Source organism: Triticum urartu, chromosome 3A (genome assembly GCF_056163025.1).
Source record: "Triticum urartu cultivar PI428250 chromosome 3A, HENAU_Tu73, whole genome shotgun sequence".
NCBI lineage: Eukaryota > Viridiplantae > Streptophyta > Magnoliopsida > Poales > Poaceae > Triticum > Triticum urartu.
In genome coordinates, this window is record NC_141875.1 from 536,800,710 (window position 1) to 536,812,165 (window position 11,456).

At 42.1% G+C, this 11,456-nt stretch overlaps 2 protein-coding genes across 2 annotated transcripts; one reads left to right on the plus strand and one right to left on the minus strand.

The window, feature by feature from the left end:
- LOC125544917 (Mal d 1-associated protein) lies at nt 1-1,944 on the plus strand. The gene is made up of 2 exons (XM_048708702.2): nt 1-319; nt 1,355-1,944. Exons 1-2 carry the CDS (start codon nt 105-107, stop codon nt 1,701-1,703), a joined length of 564 nt encoding a protein of 187 aa, XP_048564659.1. The 5' UTR covers nt 1-104; the 3' UTR covers nt 1,704-1,944.
- A 118-nt stretch (nt 1,945-2,062) lies between these two features.
- LOC125544918 (thylakoid lumenal P17.1 protein) lies at nt 2,063-3,519 on the minus strand. The gene is made up of 4 exons (XM_048708703.2): nt 3,152-3,519; nt 3,021-3,057; nt 2,577-2,660; nt 2,063-2,403 (listed from the first exon to the last, which is right to left on the minus strand). Exons 1-4 carry the CDS (start codon nt 3,419-3,421, stop codon nt 2,351-2,353), a joined length of 444 nt encoding a protein of 147 aa, XP_048564660.1. The 5' UTR covers nt 3,422-3,519; the 3' UTR covers nt 2,063-2,350.
- Nucleotides 3,520-11,456: the final 7,937 nt, after the last annotated feature.

Below are 11,456 nucleotides of genomic sequence, written 5' to 3' on the forward strand. Positions count from 1 at the left end.
TCCAAGGCAAAGCCCAAACACGCCACCAGAAATAAGGAGCGGCCCAGTCCCTTTCCCCAATTCAGATTCCCCAAGATCGTCTCGTCTCGTCTCGAATCGCATCCATGGGTTGGCGTTGGCACGACGACGGCGAGGGCGACGGTGGCCGCGGCGGGCTCGGCGACATCCCCGACCTCGCCGGCCGAGGCGGCGGCGAGGCGGCGCACGTCGGCACGCGCCGGGTGGTGCAGTCCCGCTGCCACACGGAGGAGGTGGAGCCCGGCCGCTTCGTCCGCAAGTGCGAGAAGACCGAGCAGCTCCTCCGCGACTGCGTCGGCAGGTAAAATTCCCGGCTCCCGCCCCCCGCCCCCCACTACCCCCCGGCCCCGCAATCCGTCTGAGCTCTCCTGCAAGGATCGCATATTTGCATGTTATTATCTTGGTAATAATTGAAGTAGTGCTTTCCTGGAATGCATGGAGTCGATTTCCTGGTGATTGAGGCTCCCGGTTTGAGGTGCCGCCGCGCCTCTTGGAATGGATTTGTTGAGGCAGGCACGGTTGATTTGTATACCGATTTGTTTTGGTCATGCGCAGGCGGATGAGTGAAAATGACGAGTAATAATCTGTATACAACAAATATTTCTTCCCGGTTCACAATTGGGCCATTAATGTCTATGGAATTGCCATCCAGTTTTAGGTTTAGATGTAGGTATCGATGCCTATGCTTTCAGTCATCTCTGTTGTTAGCGTCTTGTGCTGTACCTGTTGATTTACAGCTATGATGGCTTAACAATTCGAAAGGAAAATTGTGTGGTAACTATGTATGGTTAATACACTTGTCTGTAGTCACGAGCATGTTCATTCTTGGTAGACTTGTAGGCGGTTGACCACGGACATCACCTTGCTATATTTTACACATAGTCAATAATGAAATGTTACACGTTCCAGAGTTCTTCTTGCTTGTCAGTTGAGGAACAGCGAAACACAATCTTTCTGTTCTGCACATTGTTATGATGTGGTGTGTAGAGGAAGTAAGCAATTTCTTTGTACCCATAGAAGATGCGACATCTTATCATTAGAAATACAAATGTTAAAAGCAACAGAAATTTGTATCAACTTAGCATATTTTGTCAACTTCCTTGCACATGGCTATCAACATTGATTGGTGATTGAATCACAATTTCATGAATTCCCCTTCCTCAAAGTGAGTTACTAATTACCTGCTCATTCTGAACAGGATACTGCATTATGTCCAAATAGGCTAGATAGGTTTATACTTTGGTATTTTCTCTGTTTGATATTATATGGACATATTACACATGTGCTTTATTCCTTCGTGGCTTATCTGAATTAAACCACAATGTTCCTCCATTAGGCCTTCTGAACTGGTGGAGTCGAAAACTGAGAACACTGAAGAAGATGTCACAGATGAAATGACCGGTGGTGCCTCGCATTCTCTTGGCTTCCCAACAAAAGAGCCCTTTGCATTTCCAGGACTTCGCAGTGACATTGAAGCTATTGAGAAAGGCTTCGGTAGCTTTCTGGATGAAGCTGAGCGGATGACCAACGAATTCTTCAAATCTTTTGGATTTCCAACCATTCATGATGGGGACTCGAGACCATTTCCTAGGCAACCTGCAGAGAGGCATGTTGGAGAAGGTACCGCGAAGAAGCCCAATGAGAATGAGTACTCAGAATTCGGTAGCCAGATAACTGATGTGTAACAAGCTACAGTCGTATAACATGCCTTGTTGGAGCTGAAGCCTGAGAAGTGTGTTTCGCTGGGTATCTAGGGTACTAAAGTGGTTTCTCTTTTGAACTCTTCATTATGGTTGTAATAGTCGATGAAGAATCATATTTTACTAATTTTATCTGCAACTATCATAAGTGTATGACTTTTGGTTGTATGGGCATTATGTATAGTACTGTTTTCAGACGCTTCAGCTAAAACATTTTAATTTGAGATGGAATTGTGCTGCGAAGTGTATCTATCTTCTCTGTTGCCTATCATATAACCAGGTATTGCAGCGCGACATGAAGATCTTAGGGCTGAACAGTTGTAACATGGATAAATCTGAAGATCTCAGGGCTGCAAAAGTTGCAACATTGATAAACCTGACTGGTAACATCAGTTTTGCTACATGGTATAAAAACATGAACTAAACAGGGGACGTGGAGCCATCGTACGTACTATATCTTATCAGATGATTAAGGACGGGTATACATGGACAGGGCGAAACATACAATTCTGCATATTCTAATACATCATCGCCATCGTATATACTCATATCTATCTAAACAGCGCCCACACATAAACTCGCAACTTGCCCGGTTGACAAATGCACATGATGTTCTGTAGCTGGGGCTGGGGCTACAAGCGCTTAGAGTAACCAGAACCTGAGCACTTCTTGCAGAGTATCAGCCCTGCGTGACAAACATATAGCGGATTGTCAGAAGAGGTAACCGGGAAGACGAAATGAAGATAATTGAGCATTTTTTCCAGTTCACAATGAATCAGTGCTTGGTGATCTATTAACAGCTTTTGCACTCCAATGCGCAATGTGAAGGAAGGAAATGAAACAAGGTAAGAAGGCAACCTGCTCCCCTGCATACCCGGCATTCGACCACCCCGTTATCCGCCTTCATCTTGCCGTCATTGCAGAAGACGCACTTTGTGCCCCCTGCCCTAGGCACAACGGAAAACAATGCTTAGCAGTCTGCCCGTACGAATGTTTTGAGTGCCACATGCACAAAATGTCATAACCTCGCACAAAATGTCATAACCATAATACATTACGGTAAAACGAACAACTTAGTTGAATTTTATATGCTCCATTCGTTTTGTTTCTTCCGTATGACTAGTTAGTTTGTTCAAATTTACAAACTGAAGTCACAGATTGGCCATAGATGATACAGTACATCACTAGTTGGATAGGGTGTAAATGTGCAAAGCTTCAGCTCTAGTACAAATCGCGAAGCAATGCATCTGCGGAGCAATTTCATTTCCAAAACTGATCAAGAGAAGAGACGAGAGGAAGTACCATTTCCAGCACACCGGTCGCACGGAACAGGGTCACCCTGCGAACGAGAAGGAAACGAAATCACACTTCGCAACAGCCACTCGTCGCTTATCGCTAAGAAACAGAGAGAGGAGGAGGCACGGCGCGGAGACCTTAAGGCCGAGGACGAGAGACAGTGAGACCGCGGCGACGACGGAGGCGGCGATGATGAATGTCTGCGTGTCGACCGGACCCAGCAGCTGGGCGCCTCCGTAGGCTGCTGCGGCGGCGACGCGGGGCCGGGAAGGAGGGGCGTGGGGCGTGGGTGGGAAGGGAGGTGCCTTGTGCCGCCTGGAAAGGAGGCTTGGCGGAGGTGCAGAGGCTGTGGAGGAGGGTAGGCGAAAGGAGGGGCACGACGAGGCGGGCCGGAGAAGGGACGCCATGGAAGAAGCACCGGGCGCAACAACGGGGGAAGGTAAAGGAGGAGAGGACTGTGGGTATTTGGTTTGCCCCCAACCCGTTCGACCAAAGGGGTTAATTGCACATTGGTATCATATAATTGTAGCTAGGATAATCCATTGTGGAAGTACCTTTCTACACCCAGGAGCAAATGCTCCTGGTATGAATAGTAAAATTTAAAAATAGAAAAAATGTTCAAAAAATTCTGAGATTTTTTTGTGACATACTTTCACAAATGTTTGTTGTGCACGTAAAATTTCATTGCGAAATCACATTGGTGGAAGGCGTGCCAAAAAAACAAAATCAGAGCTCTAAAATGCTTTTGTAAGTAACATTTTCAGAGTATCGATTTTGTTTTTTTTACCACGCCTTCCATCAATGTGATTTTGCGATGAAATTTTGTAGGCACAACAAACATTTGTGAAAGTATGGCACAAAAAAAATTCAGAATTTTTTGAATTGTTTTTGAATTTATTTGATTTTACTGTTCACTCCAGGAGCATGTGCTCCTGGGTGTACAAACTCCACATCCAATGCATTGCCACTACTTTACATTTTGTTTACTTCAGTATCAAGTCTGGGGAGATCCGCGTTTAAACGAGTTTTGACAGGGAAACTGACCAGTGAGGCCCGCCTATTAGGAATCGACGGTGGCGGATACTCTAGTTATGCTAGCTCCAGCGATGACGACGAGTTCTTGGAGCAGATGTTGTCCATGGTGCAGCGGGCGAGGCCGGCGCACATTTGGGTGACCACAAGAGGCTCACTGAGATCATACACAACTGGCTCTTCATATACAATTGCTCCTCCCACGGCTGAGCCATGGTCGCACGTCAAGTGCAGTGGCATTAGCGGCGCTGAAGCGATTTTTACGGGATTAAACTATCGACTGCCTCTTTCCTTCCTTATTTTCAGTAGTTTCATTCTTACAGATTTTCTCTCTTTACTTCCTTAATTCGAGGATAGGATTCGATTTTGCTTCCTTAATTTCAGCAGCAGGGTTCATCCTAATTTTCTCTCTTTCCGCCCGGACGACTTATTTCCTTATTATTCTCTTTCCAATCCTGTAGAGGAATGGAACAGCGGCTTATTCTCCTTTCCTTCCATATTTATCCGAACATGACAAATTATTTCCTTCCTTATTAACTCATGAGAAGGCTCCTTGATACCTAGAAAATTCAAAGACGTATTTAAATTGAGAGGATTGCGTGCAAGGGAGCGAGGTGGGACTAATATATGAATCAAGCTTTCCTTACAACACATAGTGCAAGGTAGCATAGCTGGTCGTGACAGTAGTTGTTTGCCATCAAGTCATGAGTTCAAATCACCAAACCAACCACTATGATGTGGCGTATGAAAAATCTTGGACAGGCAGAAATTTTAGTACCACCTTATATATTCTTAAACTATATAATATAAGAGCGATGCCGATGGACCAAAATCAGACAAAATTATAGTGGTAAGAAGCGATAACCCTTTTATTAGTAGGTATAGAGTTTTTGTCAGGTTTATCTATCAAAAACTATAGTACAATATAATCTTGCTCGTAACCGTGGAGGTTGAAGCGATAACCCTTTTATTAGTAGATATAGAGTTTTATTAGGTTTATCTATCAAAAACTATAGTACAATATAATCTTGCTCGTAACCGTGGAGAGGTTGACAACCCCTCTACGCGTTGGGTTGTAAGAGTGTTATGGACGGACCAAAAACAGACGAAATTACAGTGGTAAGAAGCGATATCCCTTTTATTAGTAGGTATAGAGTTTTTGTCAGGTTTATCTATCAAAAACTATAGTACAATATAATCTTGCTCGTAACCGTGGAGGTTGAAGCGATAACCCTTTTATTAGTAGATATAGAGTTTTGTTAGGTTTATCTATCAAAAACTATAGTACAATATAATCTTGCTCGTAACCGTGGAGAGGTTGACAACCCCTCTACGCGTTGGGTTGTAAGAGTGTTATGGATGGACCAAAAACAGATGAAATTACAGTGGTAAGAAGCGATATCCCTTTTATTAGTAGGTATAGATTTTTTTCAGATCTACCTATCAAAAACTATAGTACAATATAATCTTGCTCGTAACCGTGGAGAGGTTGACAACCCCTATACGCGTTGGGTTGCAAAAGCGGTGTGGACAGACCAAAAACAGACGAAATTACAGTGGTAAGAAGCGATGTGGGTTGCAAGAGCATTGTGGACGGACCAAAAACAGACGAAATTACAGTGGTAAGAAGCGATAGCCCTTTTATTAGTAGGTATAGATTTTTATCACATCTATCTATCAAAACTATACAATATAATCTTGCTCGCAACTGTGGAGAGGTTGACAACCCCTCTATGCGTTGGGTTGCAAAAGTGATGTGGACGGACAAAAAACAGACGAAATTACAGTGGTAAGAAGTGATAACCCTTTTATTAGTTGGTATAGATTTTTGTCAGATCTATCTATCAAAAACTATACAATATAATCTTGCTCATAACCGTGGAGAGGTTGACAACCCCTCTACGCGTTGGGTTGCAAGTATTTGTTGTTTGTGTGCAGATGATGTTTACATAGTGTTGCAAAAGCGGTGTGGACAGACCAAAAACAGACGAAATTACAGTGGTAAGAAGCGATGTGGGTTGCAAGAGCATTGTGGACGGACCAAAAACAGACGAAATTACAGTGGTAAGAAGCGATAGCCCTTTTATTAGTAGGTATAGATTTTTATCACATCTATCTATCAAAACTATACAATATAATCTTGCTCGCAACTGTGGAGAGGTTGACAACCCCTCTATGCGTTGGGTTGCAAAAGTGATGTGGACAGACAAAAAACAGACGAAATTACAGTGGTAAGAAGTGATAACCCTTTTATTAGTTGGTATAGATTTTTGTCAGATCTATCTATCAAAAACTATACAATATAATCTTGCTCATAACCGTGGAGAGGTTGACAACCCTCTACGCGTTGGGTTGCAAGTATTTGTTGTTTGTGTGCAGATGATGTTTACATAGTGTTGCTTGATTTTCCTACTGGATTGATAATCTTGGTTTCATAACTGAGGGAATACTTATCTCTATTGTACTGCATCATCCTCTCCTCTTCAATGAAATTGATAACACACAAGTATAGGGGATCACAACAGTTTTCGAGGGTAGAGTATTTAACCCAAATTTATTGATTTGACACAAAGGGAGCCAAAGAATATTGTCAAGTATTAGCAGCTGAGTTGTCAATTCAACCACACCTGAAAGACTAAATATCTGTAGCAAAATATTTAGTAGCAAAGTAGTATGGAAGTAACGGTAACGGTGGCAAAAGTAACAGTAATAGTAGCAGTTTTGTAGCAATCATAACAGCGGCAACGGAAAAGTAACTTAGCAAAGATCAATACGAAACGAACTCGTAGGCAATGGGTCAATGATGGATAATTATGCCAGATGACATTCATCATGAAACAGTTATAACCTAGGGTGACACAGAACTAGCTCTAATTCATCAATATAATGTAGGCATGTATTCTGAATATAGTCATACGTGCTTATGGAAAAGAACTTGCATAACATCTTTTGTCCTACCCTCCCGTGGCAGCGGGGTCCTAATGAAAATAAAGGATATTAAAGCCTCCTTTTAATAGAGAACCGAAATAAAGCATTAGCACTTAGTGAATACATGAACTCCTCGAACTACGGTCATCGCCGAGAAGTGTCCCGACTATTGTCACTCCAGGGTTGCCGGGTCATAACGCGTAGTAGGTGACTACAACTTGCAAGATAGGATCAAGAACACAAATATATTCATGAAAACATAATAGGTTCAGATCTGAAATCATGGCACTCGGGCCCTAGTGACAAGCATTAAGCATAGCAAGGTCATAGCAACATCAATCTCAGAATATAGTGGATACTAGGGATCAAGCCCTAACAAAACTAACTCGATTACATGATAAATCTCATCCAACCCATCACCGTCTAGCAAGCCTACGATGGAATTACTCACACACGGTGCTGAGCATCATGAAATTGGTGATGATGATGGCGACGATTTCCCCTCCCCGGAGCCTCGAACGGACTCCAGATCTGCCCTCCCAATGAAGAACTGGGGGTGACGGCGCTTCCATATCGTAAAACACGATGAATCATTCTCTTTGATTTTTTTCTTCCCGAACATGAATATATGGAGTTGGAGTTGAGGTCGGTGGAGGTCCAGGGGACCCACAAGGCAGGGGGCGTGCCCTAGGGGGTGGGCGCGCCCTCCACCCTTGTGGATAGCAGGTGGGTTCCCCTCTATTGATTCTTTCGCCAATATTTTTTATATATTCCAAAAATATTCTCCGTGGACTTTCAGGTCATTCCGAGAACTTTTATTTCTGCACAAAACTAAAGACAATTCTGCTGAAAACAACGTCAGTCTGATTTAGTTCCATTCAAATCATGAAAATTAGAGTCCAAAACAAGGGCAAAAGAGTTTGGAAAAGTAGATACGATGGAGACGTATCAACTCCCCCAAGCTTAACCCATTGCGTGTCCTCAAGCAATTCAGTTGACAAACTGAAAGTGATAAAGAAAAACTTTTACAAACTCTGTTTGATCTTGTTGTTGCAAATATGTAAAGCCAACATTCAAGTTTTGAGCAAAGATTATGAACTAACCATATTCAGAATAACATTTAGGTCTCACATTTACTCATATCAATGGCATAATCAACTAGCGAGCAATAATAATAAATCTCAGATGACAACACTTTTTCAAAACGATCATGATATGATATAACAAAATGGTATCTCGCTAGCCCTTTCTGAGACCGCAAAACATAAATGCAGAGCACCCCTGAAGATCAAGGACTGACTAGACATTGTAATTCATGGTAAAAGAGATCCAGTCACAGTCATACTCAATATCAATTAATAACAAGGCATACAAATGACAGTGGTGCTCTCTAACTGGTGCTTTTTATAAGAGGATGGTGACTCAACAATAAAAGTAAATAGATAGGCTCTTCGCAGAGGAAAGCAGGGATTTACAGAGGTGTCAGAGCTCGAGTTTTTTGAAACAAAGATAAATAATATTTTGAACGGTATGCTTTCATTGTCAACATAAAAACCAAGAGATCTCGGTATCTTCCATACTAAATACATTATAGGCGGTTCCCAAATAGAATGGTAAAGTTTATACTCCCCTCCACCAACAAGCACATTCCACGGCTGGTCTGAAACAACGGGTACCATCCAACTAACAACAATCCTGGGGGAGTCTTGTTTGAAGTTATATTTTTATTTGATTTGAGCATGGGACCAGGCATCCTGGTTACCAGCCATTTTCTCATGAATGATGAGCGGAGTCCACTCATCATGAGAATAACTCACCTAGCATGAAAGATGTTGACGCCCCCCAGTCGCTACATGAGCGATTCAGGCATGCAAAACAGATTATCATTTGAAGGTTTAGAGTTTTGCACATGCAATTTTACTTGGAACGGCAGGTAAATACCACATATAGGTAGGTATTGTGGACTCATATGGAACAATTTTGGGTTTATGGAAGTGGATGCACAAGTAGTATTCCCGCTTAGTACAAGTGAAGGCTAGCAAGGGATTGAGGAGCGACCAACTAAAGAGCGGCACCAGTCATAAACATGCATTGAGATTAAGCAACATTGAGTGCAAGCATGAGTAGGATATAAATCACCATGAACATAAATATCGTGGAGGCTATGTTGATTTTCTTTCAACTACATGCATGAACATGTGCCAAGTCAAGCCACTTAAATCATTCAAAGGAGGATACCATCGTATCATACCACATCATAACCATTTTAAAAGCAGGTTGACACGCAAGGTAAACCATTATAATCTCCTAGCTAATTAAGCATGTCATGAGTAACTACAACATCTAATTGTCATTGCAAACATGTTCCATTCATAATAGGCTGAATCAAGAACGATGAACTAATCATTTTTACAAAAACAAGATAGGTCGAGTTCATACCAGCTTTACCTCATCTCAATCATTTCATCATATATCGTCATTATTGCCTTTCACTTGCACGACCGAACGGTGTGGATAATAATAATAGTGCACATGCATTGGACTAAGCTGGAATCTGCAAACATTTATTCAAAGGAGAAAAGAAGGTAATATGGGCTCTTTGTTAGATCAACAATAATGCATATGAGAGCCACTCAACATTTTCATCGTGGTCTTCTCCTCTCGACCCCCAAAGAAAAGAAAAAGAATTTCAAATAAACACACTGAAATGTTTTTGGAGTTTTTGTTTTTCTGAAGAAAGTAAAACAGGAAAGAGAAAAACTATTTACACGGGAAAGCTCCCAACAAGCAAAAGAAGAACGGGAAATCTTTTTGGGGTTTCTTTAATACTACTACTAAATAAACATGGAAAGGAAACTAGAAAAGAAGCTACAACTATTTTTTGGATTTTCTCAAAGTTTTTCAAACACTCAAGAAGAAAGCAAGAAAAAGAAATTAAACTAGCATGGATGATACAAAGAAAAAGTATGAACACTGACAACTGGAATGAGTGTGTGGACATGAATGTAATGTCGGTGAGAAATACGTACTCCCCCAAGCTTAGGCTTTTGGCCTAAGTTGGTATATGCCGATGGATCAAAGTAGCCCTCTCCTATGTACTGAGGAGGATCCTGGGGGTTCCACTGGTTAGCGAGCTCCTGTGGCTCCCACTGATAAACAGGCTCCTGATACGGATCAGGTGATAGTTCTGGCTTGTGAACTAGGGATCGCGTCCGCTCCCAGTATACATAAATTTCATCGGGCATGATGAGGTACCTGCCTGAATGAATATCGAACAAAGAAGGTGCATGCAAGGTAATAATCTGACAAGTCTTCTCGCTAAATACCAGGTTATAGATGAGTCTCTTGTCACCTCCTTTCCTAATAAAATCATGTGCTACCATACTATCATAATCTAAGTATAAAGTGGGTAGCAGCTTCTCCTCTCTCTCATTGTGCCTAATGGGTATCTCGAAGCGTTTAGCGAGGCGGGAGGCATAGATACCTCCAAAGATGGGACCCTCCGAATGGTTTAAACTCAACCGTCGAGCAACCATAACACCCAAACTAAAAGTTCTATCACGAAGTAAAGCATGGCGCAAAATAGCAAGGTCAGGAGCACTAAGGCCTCCACTCTCCCCGCGACCAATTAAACATCTCCCCACAAATAATGAGTAATAGAACAAAATAGGAAAATGTAAACTAGCCACTCTTGCTTCCGATACCTTTCTCCTTTCCCCTACGGTAGCTTCATCAATAAAATCTTCCACATCTCTAGGACGTGGTTCATCGATGCTACCCTCATAAGGTAATTTACAAACCTCACAAAAGTCATAAAGTGTCATCTCCTTGTGCTCATCATATAAATAAAATTCTACCGTGGGTGGTGATTTCCTAGCATGAAAGTGAAAATTTTGCACGAGTATTACTGAGTAGGAGGTACTAATTACACTTATCGTGGAGGAAGTCGGTGATGCCTGCATTCGTGGCCAAATAATAGAAATCCTCATAAATTCTTGTTGCCCTCAAGAATGTGTCACATGGCCATTCACACGGCCGGACCTCCGCGGTGCGAGGAAGGTTGTACTTGGGCTTCTTCTTCTCCTCATTTTCATTTTCCTTCGAACCCCGGCTCGAAGAGCCTCTCAACAATCTCCTCATCATTTTCTCCCCCTGATTTTTTTTGAAATTTTTAGTGACTCAAAATAAAGTGAACCAAACTCAACAAGATTGATATCAACTAGTCCTACAAGTGCCTAGAGGCTATATCATGCATCAAAACTACTTTGGACCATATAAATTTGACATGCAAGCTCAAGAACAGGGTCACCGCAGTAGCAAAAAAATTCAATAATTAAAGCACTAGAACAAAAACTAATTGGACCATTGGAGGAGTCACATACCAAAGAATAATCCCCCAAAATAGTTTTGCAAATGGAGCTTTGCACAAGGAGATCGAAAATGGCAGCAAGATGAGCTACAACACGGGTTTGAGCAACGTGG